Source organism: Doryrhamphus excisus, linkage group LG19, assembly GCF_037039965.1.
Source record: "Doryrhamphus excisus strain RoL-2023G ecotype Guam linkage group LG19, RoL_Dexc_Guam_v1.1, whole genome shotgun sequence".
Classification (NCBI taxonomy): Eukaryota; Metazoa; Chordata; class Actinopteri; order Syngnathiformes; family Syngnathidae; genus Doryrhamphus; species Doryrhamphus excisus.
Genome location: NC_136375.1, coordinates 3,256,427 through 3,275,641, shown reverse-complemented (window position 1 = coordinate 3,275,641; position 19,215 = coordinate 3,256,427). Strand labels below are relative to the sequence as shown.

At 39.9% G+C, this 19,215-nt stretch overlaps 1 protein-coding gene across 2 annotated transcripts in view; it reads left to right on the top strand.

Moving 5' to 3' along the window:
* Positions 1 to 19,215, top strand: part of dcc (DCC netrin 1 receptor) — a 278,014-nt gene that overhangs the window by 180,927 nt on the left and 77,872 nt on the right. For both annotated transcript variants that reach the window (XM_058057936.2, XM_078799161.1), the window contains exons 12-16: positions 627 to 676; positions 7,997 to 8,138; positions 12,138 to 12,248; positions 14,057 to 14,251; positions 17,717 to 17,812. In XM_058057936.2, coding sequence (XP_057913919.2) covers positions 627 to 676; positions 7,997 to 8,138; positions 12,138 to 12,248; positions 14,057 to 14,251; positions 17,717 to 17,812 — 594 coding nt within the window. The remainder of the gene's footprint in view (positions 1 to 626; positions 677 to 7,996; positions 8,139 to 12,137; positions 12,249 to 14,056; positions 14,252 to 17,716; positions 17,813 to 19,215) is intronic.

The following is a 19,215-nucleotide window of genomic DNA, read 5'->3' as shown; positions in this document are numbered from 1 at the left end:
GCCACGCCTTTGACCCCGTCGAAATATTGTTAATGTGAAAACCTAAATGAAAATTTTAGAATTTAATTTTGGATTTTTCCATGAAAATTTGGATTTTCATGGAAAAAAGTAGTAATTTTACAACAATAATGTCACAGTATTAAGCGTAAAAAGTTGTAATCTGATGAGAAAAAAGTGGTATTATTACGAGAATAACATAGAAAAATGAATGCCATTTTAGTAGCATAGAATGTCCCAATATTATGAGAAACAAACCAAACAAAATAAATTTGTATTTATTTTTTTATTACCTTGGAGAAAATGTTTTAATATGGGAACAAAGTCATAATATTAGAAGAAGAAAATTTTATTATTTCAGAAATTTCAGAATTTGAGGACAAAAATGGGGACAAAAGAGGAAAGACCAAAGTTCATAATAATATAAAACACTTATATCATAAACGTGAGATGCAGTTTTTTCTCGAAGTATCTGTAACTTCTGGTTCAGTGGGTCTCGGGTCTTTGCCTGGGCAACAGAATAATTATAATTTAATGACTGCCTGTTTTTCTATGTATGTGCATGTATCAGAAATTAGATGCTGCCTACTGTGATTTATTTTGATGTGTTTTTGTCTTTTTATATGCAGTACCCAGTGCTTCTCCCCAGAACATCACCTTAGATGTTGTGCTGTCAAGGGTAAGTTATTATTATTTTACCAGACTTGACCAGATCTGTGGTGCCTCATTCACATCCATGGTCCAATGGCAAGTTGAAAACAGCTTGTGTGACATTGGTCGCACTGCTTCCACTTTATTAGGTTTTCCTCAGCTCGCCTCTACAGTAAAGTCTCGTTATATCGGTATTCTCGGGAGTCGGAAAAAATAGTGATATAACCGGACTATCCATATATCCGATGCTGCGCCGAACTGCATTAAAAGTGGGCGGATTTTTTGATATGGCATGTAATTTTCTCCTTGAGTTCATGGATTGCGTATCTAGCATGCTTTTGTACTACAATACATTTTGTACTACAGTAAATAAAAATAAACTTACGCTGTAGTGATTACCGGTTACCGGGACATACATAATTCACCCCGGAACATAATTCACCCCGGAACTATTGATAGGGAAGGTGTTGCCACCCGGAGGGGTAGGCGCGAGGGACGGGTGTTTTCCGCTGTGTGTGCTGCACTCTGGTGGTGAAAGTGTGAAAAATAAAGTTGACTGGAAGCAGCCGTTCGCCGTGTTCTTATTGGTATTGAAATCCTTAAGCAAAGATTGATTTAAGCTGCTTTTGTATCGATATAAGCAGACCAAATTGTCTGGCGGGAGATGAAAAGGGCATCCTAGTAACCGGATTATCATAATAACCGTGTATCGTACTAACGAAGCTAATTATATCTTAAAAGACTAGAAATTTGCCGGGAAATGAAAATAGTATCGTAATAAGTAGTAATTTGTTTTAACCGATATCGATATAACGAGACTTTACTGTATTTCGATGTGTTTCTAAAGTTACTTGGTAAACTTTTTTTCTTAATGTACGCTTTGCATTTGACAAGACAGTGCTGTGCAGTGTTGTTTTGCCTGCCTGCTCAAGAGAGAGAGACAGGTGACCAGAGAGGGAGACGAGGGATACAGACGAGGAGAGAGAGAGGGAGGTGACAGTGGAGGTGCAGTAATTGAAGGATTAATCTGAAGTTCTTGATTTTTTTTTGCATAGATAGTTGACACAAACACAAAATTTTGAGTGGAAGCTGCCACAGTCTTGCTACGTTGTACTTAAACACAATAGGAACACAACCCCCCCGATGGTAGACCCTGATCTTGGCACAACATTGGTAGAGGAAATGTGGTCATTACACGTTTTTTTGCGGGACAACCGTGTTCCAGACGTCAGTGAGCACTGTGGTTCTCTCCACCACCGTGGACGCACAGCACGTCCGTCTCGTCCCACAGTCAAATGACGTGTTAAATGCCCTTGAAAGATCTCCAGAGTTCCAATAACTATGCTTGACCTTACCTCGTAAACAGAGAAGCAGAGTTTGGAGGAGGGCAGAGCACCTACAGCCACACCCAAAAGGAAGCCTGGTACTTTGTGACATCACAAAAGAACAGTTTTGCAACGCCCTCTGAAAGCCAGCACTTTGAGCCATCCCAAACGTTTTTCAGCGCTCACTTCCAAATGTGCAAACCTCATTATCAGAAACTTTGGCATCGTTTAACAAGAAAATACAGTAAACCTCGGATATATCGGATTCAATTGTTCCCACTGGTTTTGTCCGATATAAGCGAAATCCGTTATATGCGTATACCGGAAAATGTCTGCCACATTTATTACACGGACGCGCAATGCCATGGGGGAACTTTCTTTGATCCATGTTCACAGCCAAAGCTGAAGATTATAACATCTTTGTATGAATTACAGACATGTACATGAGCATGTACAACGAAGAAAAAAAAAAATTCTCAAATCTGTAGAAATGCCTTCTTGTTGCTATTAGCGAGGTTTAGAAACCAAACGATAAACGTAAACGCAAACGATAATGACGTCACATGCTATTGACAAGTCGGCAAGTTCCCATACATTTCAATAGCATGTGATTTATTTAATTTCGTTGTACATGCTCATGTACATGTCTGTAATTCATAAAAAGATGTTATAATCTTCAGCTTTGGCTGTGAACATGGATCAAAGATGGATCAAAGGCCACGATGCGGCCATCCGATATATGCGAGGGAAATTGGAATGGGACCTGAGATTTTGTCCGAAATAGGCGAAATCCGTTATAAAAAATCCGATACATGCAATGAATTTTTATTGGAAATGCGTTACAGAAAAATTGGTTCTTTTTTATCTATCCGTTGTGAGCGAATTTCCGATATATCCGAGTCCGATATATCCGAGGTTTACTGTACAACATTCAAACTACATCCATAGGTCAGAAAGTGGAAAAAGCACAATAGGTCCCCCACCATATTAGAAAACTCCCCACGGCGGCATAAAAATGCGGCATTTGTCACTCGTCCCTTTTGCAAAAATAGGGATTGTTGGAATGCCGCCACATCCAGCAACAAAATTGCCAAGTTGGTAACACTGACGAGCACGAGTCTCATTTATGTCCGAAATGACTTATTTTATTATATCTGCTATATTTTGCAATATAAAGTGCTAAAAGGATGTCCTTTTCAACTTGTCAGAAAAGGAGTAGGAAGAGTCAGCGTTTGTTTGATCTTCCTACTTTGTGTTGGTGCAAAGAGAGACTGTCCACCCTCTTCTTACCCACACGCGCACACACGGCAGCACATCTGATGTGATTGCAGCTTTCACCCAGAGGACATGAACAAACAATCACAGATTGAATTCTGGGAGTGTTTACTCACCTGATCGCTTGTGTGGTTGTGTGTGTGTGTGTGTGCAAGTCAATAAAAACAGGTCATGTGTTTAGAATGCTGCACTCAGTCCAGGTCTGTATACTGAAACAAAAGACAAAAGTATATCCTATCTGTTTAGTTGTCTTATTTTTTTCAGAAGTTATTTATGCATCCATCCGGTAGACTACTACAACAGCACAGAGTACACAGCAGTATTTTCATGTTTAAAAACCCTTCTTTCCTCTCTGCATTGAAGGCATTGCCATTAACAATGCTGCAAATGGAATTACATTTTACATTTACCATTCATTGCCTTTTATAATGCCAGATGCATTTGAATACAAAACAGCAGCCCCGCCCGACACTTGTGTTATTCTCTTCATGAAGAAATTATGCACATGAACACAACTCCACATTCAGTAAAGCCTAAGGCCACACCTGCAAATAACACGCATAAAAGAAATAACTGTTGACTTAATTGATCTGAGAGGCCATTCAGTGACAACACAACTAAAAGCACTAATATCATACAGTATGGAAATACGTAGATTTGCAACTGTGGTTGGTCCCCCATTAAATGTAAATTGGCATTTGACCAAAGAACAAATAGAAATGCCTAATGTGAAACTCATTAAAATCAATAAAAGTGGCCGTGACTGTGGGCCACTCTATTTTAGCAGTGCTACAGCATCTAGCCTTTCAGCATGAACTGATGAAGCCTGTCGGGAGGAGAGGCCAAACGTCTTCAAGGCAATCTGAATGGTACAAGTACAGTAGTTCATGCTCAAAGACAGGTCAGCTCTAGGCTGTTCTCAAGAACTAGTTACAGCTCACATCAGTGAACATGCTGCAGCTTCCTGCAACTCCACTGAGGAAGAATAATATCATTTATTGGTCAGGACTACAGACTAGATCTCTCCCATCTGGTCTTTCTGCATCAACTCTCAGTTTATGCTCAAAACTAGTTAGGATTACAGACTAGAGTTAAATTTTAATCCGATTTGGCTTCTTCCTGGCCACACTTTGTGATCATAAAACCAGAACAGAGGTGCTGAGCAGTTTGAAAACATGGAATCACCCAGAATGCAGGACAAGGCGGTAGCTACAATGCTCCTATATTTGCAGCCGCCCGGAGGGGAAAGCATCAGATGAACATGTCTGCGTCTAAGCCACAAAAGAGAATGATGTGTGAGTATGGAGCTGGAATGGAATATTATGGAAAATATACAATAAGCAATCTTGGAAAACATCTCAAGAATTATAACACATTATGGAATGAAGATGGATGAGGGATAACAAAAATATTACAAATTGATAACATATTTACCAAGTGCAGAGCTGCAGTATTTACGGATTTCACTAAAGATTTCCACACAATCATAAAGGTGTAACTACAAAATTAGAAAGGTATGGAATTGGAGGGTTAGTGTTGAATTGGGTTGAAAGTTATCCATCAAACAGAATATGCAATATGTGAAGCAAGGAGAATATACTTCGACATGCTTAAATATACCAAGGGGGTCAGTACTGTTCAATCTATATGACATTTGTAAACTTACCATAGACATAAAGCTAGTATTATTTGCAGACAATACTACTGTCTTGTTTGGGAAAAAGTACACAAAAGCTACTAAAAATGTCACAAATGAATTAACTATAATAAAAAGATAGTTTGATTAAAACAGACTATCTTGGTGGAACTATTTGGTAATAGCAGAAAGGATACATATGCACAAATAAAAATTGATGCAGTAGACATTGAAAGGGTGAACAAAAATACATTTCCGGGGTTCACAATTAAAAATATATAACATAAAGTGGTCCATCCATCCATGTCCTATGCTGCTTATGCTCACTCATTCGCGGTGGCATGCTGGAGCCTATCCCAGCCGACTTCAGGTGAAAAAAGTCCTCGATCAAAAAACATGTCATACCCACTGCTCTCTGGTATTGGCATATCTTATTGTGTGTAGATATGTGGAAATAACTATAAAAGTACACTTCATGCGCTAGAGGTACTGCAAAAAAGATCAGTTAGGATAATCCATAATGACACGTAGAAAGAATATATACAAACCCTTTATTTCTAAAATCAGTAAGTTAATAAGTGACTTCCTCGGTGTGGCTGCGGCACACACTGCAATCGTGGGCACTGATTTACAGCGTTTGTGTTTATTGACCAAAATGTCCTTTTTAATTAAGGTATGCGAGCACGTTCGCAACCACGGGACCAACTATGCTATTATACCCCAAACTGTGACTGTAGGACCCAATGACATTGTTAAACAAATATTTGTTTTGCTGACAGAAGCCAATTTCGCCACATAATAAAGAAACACAGTTGAGCATGCGTCGGCACGTGCAGATGGATATTATTCCTTGCAGCCTAATTATGTTGGTGTACCTAACGTGGCCAGAGATAGATATTTTATTGGTAGCGTTTCTCTGATTGTTTTCCCTTTTTGTGACTGCCGAGGTGCCACTGCCTGGCTCTGTGGGAGATGTTCATCCATGTATTTACTGTTGTTTCCATGGAGACCACACATCCAACTGTGTGCTGTCACAGTGGCTAATTAGTTAATGAAGTGCACACTGACGCCAGGGAGGAGGGGAGGTGGGGTCGGAGAGGGGAAGACAGAATATGAAGGAATTTGGCAAATGTACAACATCTTCTCTCCTCGCGACTGCCCTCCCCCCTCCCCCCCATCCCTAATCAGTTCTGCTGTAATCAATTAGCAGGGTGAGGGAACAGGTGCATGCTAAATGAATTCCTCTGTGGCCACTGTCATCGTGACATTGACTGGATTTTTTAAATGCTCATTGGCCTGTTGGGGAGCAACATCCATTTGTGTGGTGCCATCCACAAACAGATATGTGAATGTGCTTGACGCCGTGTGTACACGAGTACATCCAAATCTATCAATTATCACATGTTTTCAGATCCACTGAAATCTGCCATATATGCACGTCTGCTGACCATTTGACACTCCTTTGATTTAAAATTAATCTCCCTTATAGGATAGAAAAAGACTACTATAAAAGTTCTATAAAAATTGTGATAGGGATGAAACAATATAACCTGTGGAACTTGGCAGAAACATAACTATTTTTTCTCCATTGCAATAAATCAAAACAGCGATGCAGTAGCTGTGGTGGTTGGTATAAGGCTACAGAGATGTAGTGAAATTTAGGAGTGTATGTGCGTCAAGGTTTGACAAACGGGTGCGGGGGAGCACTAAAGGTTAGCCTGGTTAACAAGGTCATTGCCGTTTCTATTGCCTCCCTGTCACTGTGAAACATTGTAGCGTTTTTAATGGAATCCCTGCTGTCCAAATGTTTTCTTCTTTAATTAAAGCCTGAAATATATAACCAATGTATACCTATGTATCTTTATGTATATATACATTATGTACATATGTATATACTATAATAGTTACTAGTTCATAGGTGGTGGAAAGACAGTGAAAAAATATACAGTAAAGTCTCGTTATATCGATATCGGTTATAACGAATTACTGCTTATTACGATACTATTTTCATTTCCCGGCAAATTTCTAGTCTTTTATGATATAATTAGTTCCGTTAGTACGATACCCGGTTATTATGATAATCCGGTTACTACGATGCCCTTTTCATCTCCCGCCAGCCAATTTGGTCTGCTTATATCGATACAAAAGCAGCTTAAATCAATCTTTGCTTAAGGATTTCAATACCAAAAAAGAACACGGCGAACGGCTGCTTCCAGTCAACTTTGTTTTTCACACTTCCACCACCAGAGCACAGCACACACACCGATTCCCGCACTTCCTGGTTCACAGGTCATGCTCAACCCGCCCCACATAGCTGGCCAAACACATGCCTGCAACAGAAGAACCAACGAACGCCAGCATGTACATATGAAAAACAGTGATTATTGCAAGCGATAAAAAGATATCTGAATACAACACAATTAAATACATGTATTTGTACGCTTGTGTCTTCGTTGGAATAGGTGTGTATGCTATGTATGTCAGTTGGTTCTTCTGTTGCAGGCATGTGTTTGGTTAGCTATGTGGGGCGGGTTGAGCATGACCTGTGAACCAGGAAGTGCGGGAATCGGTGTGTGTGCTGCGCTCTGGTGGTGGAAGTGTGAAAAATAAAGTTGACTGGAAGCAGCCGTTCGCCGTGTTCTTTTTTGGTATTGAAATCCTTCAGCAAAGATTGATTTAAGCTGCTCGACATTGTTCTATAGTATAGAGTACAGTGCATTATTGCCCACTTATTATTGCCCGCAGGATCGGATATATCGACAGTCCGGTTATATCGATATTTTTTCCGACTCCCAACAATATCGATATAACGAGACTTTACTGTATATACATAAAGAGAGATAAAGGAGAGAATTATAATGTGGAATACATAATTCTTTATTTTTCACATAAATACTTCTCAACAGCGGATCAAGTACTTATTTATCCCATTGTGTACAGTATACAGCAGCAAGTGAATGCTTTCTCTTGGTAATATAATACATTGAATAAGCAGACAGAAAACACAAGTGGTTGAATTTTTTGGGGGGTGACTATCCAGTCAGCGCCACACATAGCCCCTCTTTGTATTGTTCTCCAGTTACAGTTTGTATTGTTCCTTACTGTCTTTCAGAGCATCAAAGTGTCATGGCAGCCACCTCCACGGGGCGCACAGAATGGCATCATCAGCGCTTACAAGATCAAATATAGGAAGACGGGGCGCCGTGGAGATCAGGAGGCCATTGAGCCAAACAACCTATGGTATCTGTTCACAGGTGAGACTCTCTGCGTTGAATAAATAAGTAATATCAGGTTAGCCAAATAGCAGTAATCTGTAGTAATATGTTATGGTTTATAAGTTACATTCAGGAACATCACATAGTCATATTTGCACAATTCAACGTCTAAAAAGAAGAAGGAAAAAGCAGATCTTATTTCATCCTATGCCTTCTATTCATGTCTGGTATTGATAATTCATTCACATCATTTATTGCATTGGACAGCCAGCCCATTTTCCTGTGGCGTTTTGCCGTCTTTTAGAATGTACGAATCATTCTAAGCAGCATTAAAAATGGGTTACCGTGTTTACATTAGTCACTGGTTAAAAAGATTTTCATATTCAAAATCTATTATAAGCTAGGAGACCAGGGTTCAATTCCACCCTTGGCCATCTGTGTGTGGAGTTTGCATGTTCTCCCCGTGCATGCGTGGGTTTTCTCCGGGTACTCTGGTTTCCTCCCACATTCCAAAAACATGCTAGGTTAATTAGCGACTCCAAATTGTCCATAGGTATGAATGTGAGTGTGAATGGTTGTTTGTCTATATGTGCCCTGTGATTGGCTGGCCACCAATCCAGGGTGTACCCCGCCTTTTGCCCGAAGACAGCTGGGATAGGCTCCAGCACCCCCGCGACCCTCGTGAGGAAAAGTGGTTGAAAATGAATGAATGAATGAATGAAAATCCATTGTAACATTGCCAAAGTATCGGCTCGGACTCTAAATCAGATCGGATCTGAAGCCAAACGTTTGTATTGGGTTGATAGGCTAAAACGTTTGAGATATCTGTAATACAGTATGTAGTACTCTACTCTTGTCCTTAGTGTCAATAATGCCACTGTAATGTTTGGTGAGACACACAAGTACCAGACTTGATTGCTGAAACAACAGGCTTTTATTGCAGGTTTACATGAAAATTAACTGGGAAAACTGGGTTTACATACAAACCACAACTCAACTCTGATCCCCCAGTGTCACTTCCTACCTGTCCCTCACTCCACTTTCACATTTCACATTTATAGCAACACGCATGAGTAGTGTTTTATTAAATCTTAATTATCTCTTATTTTCTCTTATTGTGCCTACTTATTGGTACGAGTGCAAAGGTGACTATAGGGGTGTTACTTCATGTCTAAAGGGCTCTGATAATGGCAAAAGCATATTAAGAAGGTGGTAAACAGGTTTTCTATGCACTTCAAAAATATTCCATTGGAATTCTACTTTGCAGAAATTCACTTATCACGGTCAAATGTGGAACCAATTAATTATCATAAACAAAACTGTCCTCAAACTTCAATATTATGGCGTGCATCCATCAATACTGATATTTCTGTAGCAGTATGTGAACAACTTCAAGAAAACGCTTGTTGAATGGCAGGACCGCACACAAGAGTGTGGCAATCAGTTGCAAGCAGGGTAAAAAGGTGGTAAGCGGCGGCAGAGCTTTGGCCACACCCTGACTGACAGCACACATACAAACATGACATGACTGGAGGGCAAGAGCAGAGGATGAGACAGGGAAATACAGATCTTAACACATTCCATAGCCTCTGGCTTTTTTAAACTTGAATTTTGGTTCACACTGGGTGCACTCAGTCGGTTTTGTTTTCTTTTCATCTGTGAAGTATAAATTGCATTTGCATAAATTCACGTCTACTGTATGTATTTGCATGAGCGTCTCATTTATACTGCCGCCAGCTGTTATTTCAATCTAAGGTTTGCAGGATTGAGAAGAAGCTGATCTTCCTTGTCATATCATTATTTTTTTTTTACACTGATGGTTATCTTCATTTCACTGTTCGCCGAATAATTCATTTCCCAGTGGCAGGTGAGTGAGTGTGAGTGTTGTCATGTAAGTGTAGCTGTCGCCTGTAATCATCCCCGTTGACTGTCTGAGGTTCGAAAGAGGGAGGAGGAATAGCAGATTAAATCTTTAGTAACACACGTTTCATTATTTTCATTCTTGGCGCAGTTCATTCAATTACAGTAAAGGGATCCCGGTCTCAGCCAATGACAAAAGAGAATAGTAAATACAATCATTTTATCTTTGGGTTCTTGCTGACTGTGTGGTGTGACTTATCAGTGAGATGATGCTTCATGGTTGCCGTCTGTTTGTTGTGTGGAGTTTGCACAGCGTCAGCGGACATCTATAATTCCACACATACTGATCTAGCAAGCTTGTTGCATCATTTGCACGCCAATCCTTAACGACAGATAAACCAATACAGATGATTAATCAATATCTCATGTTTATGCTAATTCAGTGTTCCCTAATTTATTGCATTTAGTCAGTTCCAGACCTGACAGTTATAATTTAGGAGAGATTCCTTATGTATAAATGGAATATTTTCATGGTTACAACACATTATAAATATGTTTTTGACATAATTAGAGCCTTTTAGACAATAAATAACATTGCTATGGTCACACTGGTATTACTCAATATAGTAACTATAATAACATGAAATAAGACACATAAGACATAAGCTGAGTGGAGGGGGGGGGGTGGTGGTGGAAAGAATGTGACATGGGGGGTTCAAAGTTGAGTTTTAGCCATTTTAGCCGCCATTCCTTACAATCGTGCCTGTTGTCAATCATGCAAACCAAAATGAAAAGTATGTTTTCCAGCCATCCAAGTCTGATGCTTGTGTGTCTCACAGACATTCAAGTAACATTACTGCCACCTAGTGACCAGTGTAGAATATTACATATCATCACCACATTTTGGAATGCATCTTCTGAATGCATTGTATTTGTATGTTACTTAAGTTGGGCATTTTTCTGCTTAAATACGAAACAGCAATGATTTATTAACCAATATATTTTTGAAAAAAGAGTCACACCCCAGAGTAAATTTTAACCACACCACATCTTTGGACACAACCTTAATCCAAGTGGCATTCAGGGCGGCAGTATAGATATAGATTGTATAGATAGGAGGACTAGGGCTTTGAATCTTGGGTTGCAAGATCAAGTCCCAGACCAAAGACAGTGGCCAGTTAACCAAGTGGAGGGAATATCCCAGGAAGGAAAGAATTACATGTATAAATGACTTTTCCTGTGGAAAAATACTAGATTCCAAAAGTGACTTCTTGAGAAGTGGTGACAACAGCATGGTAGCGTAGTGATTGGTATGTGCCACAGTCAGGCGATTTGGGTTCAAATCCCCATTTGAACAGCTCTCTATGGAGTTTGCACATTCTCTTTGTTCGTGTGTGGACTTTGCAAATGTACCAATCTATAATAACCACTATTTGTATTCCTCCAGAGCATCGTTAAGTCCTCATCTGCCTCAGGGCATTTTTAACCCTCTTTCCCCGCCTCAATCCCCAAATCAAGATAAACCACAAATCCAGTTAATTACTGTAAGTTGATCTCTCATATGGAGATGTGGTCTGACGATGCTGTTGGTCCCCTGAGCGTGAATCAGTAAATCACATCATGTTCATCATCTAAGGATGACAATGCATTACTTGACATGAAGCTGCTGACATACCGTGCTGACACGGAGGAACCTTGATTTGTGCTCTGCTTTACGATTTAACAATCTTGTTCAGCTGCTGTCATACACAAAATCATCTCTGTAGCTCTGACCTTGGTTTCCTTAGCAACCCTTTTGGCGATGTATTGATTCCAGACCGTGATAAATGAATTTCTGCACAGCAGGAATATTTATAAATGGAATATATTTGGATTTAGAGCATACAAAACCTGTTTACAACCTTCTAAATACAATTTGTACATTACTAGAGCCCTCTTGACATGAAATAACACCCCTATAATCGCCTTTATACTCACATTACCAAAAAGGGTAGTTATTGCATCATGCAACCATCCATAGTCCAATTTCCAAATTGTCCATAGATGTGAATGGTTGTTTCTGTGACTGGCAAGTCAGATGGGATCAGTTCCATCTCACCTATGACTGGGACCTGGTAAGCGGTATAGAACTAAATGAATGGATGTACTCTATAATGTCATTTCTCTTTCTCTCTCCAGGTCTTGAGAAGGGCAGTCAGTACAGTTTCCAAGTAGCCGCCATGACCACCAATGGAACAGGTCCAGCTAGTGACTGGTATACCGCTGAGACACCTGAGAATGATTTGGATGGTGAGAAATCACAGAGTGGTAGTGTGTATGTGTATGTGCATGTGCATGTGTATGTGTATGTGTATGTGTGTGTCTGTGTGTGTGTGCGTGCATATGTTTGTGTGAATGCACTGATCTGTGAAACTAAATGTAAATACCACCGCTATCCCAACAGGCTCATAAATATTTAGCAGTTTAAAGGCCAAGACACGTGGAAGGAGGCTCGGCGTCTGGAAGTAGGGGAATGAATGAAAGGGAAAAAAATACAATTATTGAGTCATATAAATGATGCATGCGGAGTCCCTGGGAGATGCTTTCTAAAAGCAAGACGTGTTAAAGGAAATCTTATCCAAAACTGAAAACATTACATTCAATCAGCAAAATAGTTTATTGCTAAAATGCTGCTTTTGTGCATCTATACAAAGAGTTAAAAAAAGTCGTAGTAACTGTGCTGAGGGGAAAAACTAACAACTAACCAAAAAAATCCAAGATAACTGTATTTGCACGGTGGGACAAAGGCCCTAATCTAGTTACAATGGATTATCACTCAATGAAGTGAAAGGGAGCATCTTTCCCCAAAGACCCGGAGAAGGCTAATCTGATATAATCTGGTGCTGCGTTTTAACACAAAGTGACAGGCTTTATTGGGGTTTAATGTGAAGCTAACGTTGTTAGAATATGTTAGCCACAGCTGTCAGAAGCAAGAGCAAAGCCCAAAATCCAGAGGACAGTTTTTGTACGCCCGGCATTGCATTAGTGGTTTGTAACAGAGCAGGTACTGTGTTAAAAAAAACAAACAAAAAAAAAATAATAACTTCTCTCTCAATAATAAATGACATCAGTTCCTTTAATGTTTTATTTTTCACATTTTAAAAACAAACAAAACTTTGACAGCAGGTCACACTGCAGACCTTTTTTTGAGTCTTTGACCAAAATGGCTGGTCGTCCAATGCCATGAACGCCACACTATTTCCTTGTAGCTGCTTTGCTCTTTTCACTGCTCATAAGCACTAAAAAAGCCAACCACTGCCTCGCTCTTTGCTCCCACTAGCTTTAATTTTAAGCATTTAATTTATAAGGATCAGCCGATTGCCAAAATTAAGGAAACTGCCGCCGATCCATTGGCCGGTGTGTTTACATTTAAGACATAAGTAATACATTTACAATAATTACTATATTTAGCTACTTATATGGTTGGAAATTTAATTAAAGCAACAAATACGTTAAATTTGCTTAAACAAATAATAGGCCATATTCAACAATGATTCAACCACAACAGGGATGATTTATGAATTAACATTGTTTGGAAAATCATGATAGAGGCAAATTCGAAGTGTAAAGTAGCAAGGGATTACTGTATTCGGAATGCAGTGGTAGTACCAGTAATAGTACCAGTAATAATAGTTTCAATACAAAGAATGCATTTTGTGCTGATGGCTGCAGGTGTGCATCATTGCTTCATCCAAACACAAAATATATCACAGGAAGACAAAATACAGAACTCCACAATGTACCCTAACGTTTTTGTGGGTGGATTACAAAATAAACTGTCAGCAACTGGTAACAATGAAGGACTGTTAATTTTCAAGGTCAACAAGACCCACAGGGACAAGCAAGTATTACAAAACAATGTTCTCAGCACACCTAATAGAGATTAAATACACTCCGGCTAATTACGTACACGAGACACAGATGGTGATAGCAATTGCTGACAAAGAGCTAATCGGATGGCACGTTAGGGACAAGGCGGGGCTAACGAGACCGTGAGCCAGAAAATCAAAGACTGAACAAACAAGCAAATGAACATGTTTTTGTTTGTCTTTTGACAGAGAGTCAGGTTCCAGACCAACCCAGCTCGCTGCATGTCAGACCACTTCCCAACAGCATCATCATGTCTTGGACTCCTCCAATCAGTCCCAACATCCTGGTTCGAGGTTACATCATTGGCTACGGAGTGGGAAGTCCCTATGCAGAGACAGTTCGTGTTGACAGCAAGCAGAGATACTTCTCCATCGAAAACCTGGGTGAGAAGAGGGTGGCACACGTACGGTGACTATATGGGTGTTATTTCATGTCTAGTGGGATCTAATAATGTTCAAATAAACAATAACATCATGTTAAAAACATATTTAGAAGGTTGTCCATGAAATATAGTCCATTTATAAATCAGGAATGCTACTTGGCGGAAATTCACTTATCCCAGTCGGGCCTGGAACTAATTAACTATGATAAACGTTGAAATGACTCAAACAAAATGTGACGATTGACTAGATTTTTTTTGGCTTCATTAGCACTAGCTTCAATCTTTAATTCAGTCTGGCTGCAAAACTCGCAGCGAGGTAAAAAAAGAAGTGAATACGTGACGGTAAGTGGTTACTGGAATTACAACAGAATTACAGCAGACAAGCAGTGTGAATTACGTATACATGTCCTGGAGAAATAGACAGATATCAGACAGATAGCCCCCAGTGCTAGCCTGACGGCCATGCTACAGGCTACACCACGACTCCCGATTCCATCTCTTCATAGATCAGCTTACATTCATTAGTGGTGAGTAGCTGTACGTTTCGTACTTTTAATGGGTGTAATAAGTGTGTGAGGCACATTTCAAACCTGGATTGTGTCACAAGTGAACAATGGCATTTGGATTTGTCAAAAATAGACATTTTTACCCCACCAAAAAGCAGGAATATACTCTACACAACAAATAATGTGTCCGATGAAGAAGCCTAAGTAGCAGCCACGGAAAAGAATAGGGCCTTTCGGTCTTTCAAAGACCGTTTTGTTTCTGAAAGTCAGTTATCCAAATGGCGGCAGTGTTTGTTTACCCTTTTTTTCTACCAGACGGACGACCCTGCCTCTAAACCAAATTTCTCCGAAGGGAGACAAATAAATTGAACTGAACTGAACTGAACTGTGTATATGTATATGTATGTACGTATATACATGTTATTTCATGCATACAGGTCTTCAATAGGCTGCACGGTCGATGAGTGTTTAGCACGCAGGAATCACAGCTAGGAGACCCGAGTTCAATTCCACCCTCGGCCATCTCTGTGTGGAGTTTGCATGCTTTCCCTATGCATGTGTGGGTTTTCCCCGGGTACTCCGGTTTCCTCCCACATTCCAAAAACATGCTAGGTTAATTCGTGACTCCAAATTGTCCATAGGTATGAATGTGAGTGTGAATGGTTGTTTGTCTATATGTGCCCTGTGATTGGCTGGCAACCAGTCCAAGGTGTACCCCGCCTCTCGCCCGAAGACAGTTGGGATAGGCTCCAGCACCCCAGCGACCCTCGTGAGGAAAAAGCGGTAGAAAATGAATGAATGAACTGAACGACAGTGTCATGTTTTGTTGCATGAATTTACTTTTACTGTGCAAGCAAATTCGTCTCCTTCCATCATGAAAATGCGTGGTGTAATATTACTTATCATAAGTCTGGCTTTAATCACTAATTTACACTGTTTAAAGACTCCAATGCAGTTTGAAGTCTGCACTTTCATCTGTGTGAAGGTGTCATCATGATGCAACACCTTGAACCTGTGCTGTGCTGTGTCTGATTCACAAGTGTTTTAATCCAGTACCTTGTTGATCGATAAAGCACCTCACTTCCGTGACCTGGTTTGTTTTTCTTTCTTTCTTTGTATGACTCCAGTACAGCCCATTTATCAGAATTGTAATTATCTTTTTTTTTTTATTAATCCATCACATGAAAGTGGTTGTGTCTTTTTTGGAGAGACATGGAGTGTGCAAATTAATCAATTTAACGATTATACACATTGTCAGCAAATATTTCACCAGGATTTTTTTCCTCCTTCTATAAATCTACCTCAGTGTGCCAATATTGACACAGCAGCCCGACATGTTGTTAATTGTGATGATGAAATACTCATTTCCCTGGGATCAATGATTTAGAAGGCATTAATAGGAGAGCTGCTTGAGGTGGAAATCCAATTGTGAACAAAAAAAAACTCTCCCAGCACATGCAACAAGCAATTTGCACGCCAAACAGATGTTAACAAATTGTGTGAATGCTCTGACGTGGATGTAAATTCCCATCTCGGGTCTCTAATGGAATGGTAATGAAAGAGTCATATTGCATGCTTGCAGTGGATGGCGGCTGCATGCGGTATGTACATGGCATTCATAATTCATGGTGATCATGAATCCAGGCAGAGAAGCGCTTGGGGAGCAGAGAAGGTGTTTGTTTAACTGATGCAAGTGTTGAACGCTTAACAGAGAGAACATGCAGCATCATCACTTCTCCAGTATGGAGCGGCACCAGAATAAGGAAAGGCATGACAATCACTTGGTCATGTTCTTCGACTGCCTTCTTGTTCTCAAATGTTCTCAAACTGAAAAAAAGAAGAGCCAGTCAGAGCTAAAATTAACTTTAAAATAAAACTTCAAGTTGATGTCAAAGATTTATGACTTATGATGTTACAAATGTTATACACATTCCGTATTTGAAAAGACGTCAACTTAACACTGTTCGTGTGGCACAAATGCACTTTTGTAATTGAAGTAAACAACATACAGTCTTCCCTCGCAATATCGCAGCTCAATTATCACAGTAACTAATAAATCATCTCCGTTTTGTGGAAGACTATGGCCTATCATTAGTCAAAATATAGTGCAATGCAAGTAGCATGTCAGTTTCTGGACACTAGGCAGTAGTAATGAAGCAAAACATTGAGACATTACCTTACATCACATTACCTTAACACTCCATGAAGCCAGTCATGGCATGTCCGACATGATATAGTGAAAAAAGCTCTTCTCCTACCATCCCCTGTGAAAGTGGTTAGTTTTTTGCTTTTTGAGTTTAGAAGAAATCCATCGGTTAGTTGGTTGCGAGTTTGCTAGCCAGCGGCCTTATAGCATAACAGTGCTGCATCAGTGGTGTAAACAATTAATTACAGGACTACAAAGGCATGTGGGATCATTCTGGGATCATATCGTAAGACACACATCACGTGACATGCATTAGCACAAACTTTCACACGAACGAATTCCGCATGTCATTTGGCTGGACGGTGACACAGGTGATGTCGCATCCTGTGGGTGGCACCCATTAATGTTCTTAATTAATGCCATGCAGGCCGTTTTTGCCCAGTGTCTTACTTATGGTGGAGTCATGTACACTGACCTTAACTTAAGTGAGGCCTGCACTTCTTTGGATGTTGGTGTGGGGTCTTTTGTGACCTCTTGGACAAGGCGTTGCTGCGCTCTTGGGGGACTTTTGGTTGGCTGGTTACTCTTGAGCATTATGTTAACTACAAAACCATTATGTCGCAATGGCAGTGGGTAAAACTAAAAAAGGCAAATGCTTTGAATTAGGAGTGTATTTTTATTTATTTGGTGTTTTTATAACGTTTGAAGAACTGTTGAGTAAAATAAATCATAGCAAATGACATTAAACGTTAAAAGTATGTGATGAGTTGGATGTCAAAGAACTCTCCTCCCTATGTTTTTCTGTGCCTGACAGAGCCGAGCTCGCACTATGTGATTTCCCTGAAGGCCTTCAACAATGCCGGAGAAGGAGTTCCTCTATACGAGAGTGCTGTCACTCGATCTCTGACAGGTAGGTCCTTTACAATCGCATTTAGAAAGTTTATGATACAATGCATGTCCAACACTTGATAATCTCATATTGATGCTCGCAGTAAGACAGAAAGAGACAGGGCAGTGTAAAAACATTAAAACATGTAGAAGCACACTGGAACCTCCAATGTCTGACACAATAGAGGAGCTTGTCGACCTCTGATTTGTTTGAAATTATTTGAATAGAACTTTTCTGGTCTGATGCCATTTTATGAACAGGGTTTCAATTTTAAATGTGATTACTATTATGTGAATGAAAATACTTGATGCTGCCCTTGTGCGGCATGAAGCATTTTTGAAACATATTTTCTCTTCCTGTCAAGTATGGCTTAAGTGTGCTAATATATTACACCCCTCTCAATACATTGCCGTATGCGCCTTGCAATCTTAAAGTTGTTTCATAAAACACAGTGTTTTAAACAAGACAGCGGGCACGATCGTGCATCAGTCATTGACTTGCTGGTGATATAAAGTCCGATGTAAAACTGCTTGTAGCACTGAACATGGTGCTTTGGAGAAAAAACAGTCAACAAGGCTGACCACATTATTTCCTTTTTTGCCATGTTTGCATCACACAGGTCATTAAAGGTAACTAAAGAATAAAGTCATAAAGCCTCAAGGATCCATTACACACACATTGGACATTTAGCTGAATAATAAACAATACATATAGCAACTTATAATCAAGCCATGTCAATTTCAGGTTTTAAATAATGTAAATTTTAAGCCCCGCCCATTTCTGGTTAAACCAAACTCACTTCCGGTTTGTACCCGGCCCAGTCCAAGCACAAATGGAGGTAATTTAGATGGGTGAACAGATACAGATACAGATAGCAGTGTACTCATCCCTAGTTGATTGTTTGTAATCGTTCACTGAAAAGAGTCGCTGAAGCAGTTGACCCATTCACGAACATCAGATCTGTGATTGGCGTCTTGGGATGTTATATTAAACATTAATGGACAGTTTTTTTAATAGTGTGGTCCTTGTGAATATACCAGCTTGTCTTCACCTCACTACACCCAGTCTATGTACACCCACAGCTTCTATTTCAAACTACAGAAAGGAGAGGACAGGGGAACAGTTGGGGTGGGACCTCAAGTGACCCGGGAGAAGATTAAACAAGAAATGTAAAATGAGGAAAAATGAAAAACTTCAAAAGTAAGGTGAGCTAGGATCAGGGAGGGGGAAGGATGGGAGATGGAAGCAAAAGCAGAATGTGTCAAAAGATGATGAGCGGTAAGAAGAGAAGGGTGTCAAAGAAGGAGCGATGTTACCAGAGGATACAGGAAGAGGATAAAGAATCATCATCACTTCACTTTGACTGTGAAGCGGGAAGTTGGAGGGAAAGTTTGCCTCTTTTGGCTCCCAAGCATGCTTGCAAT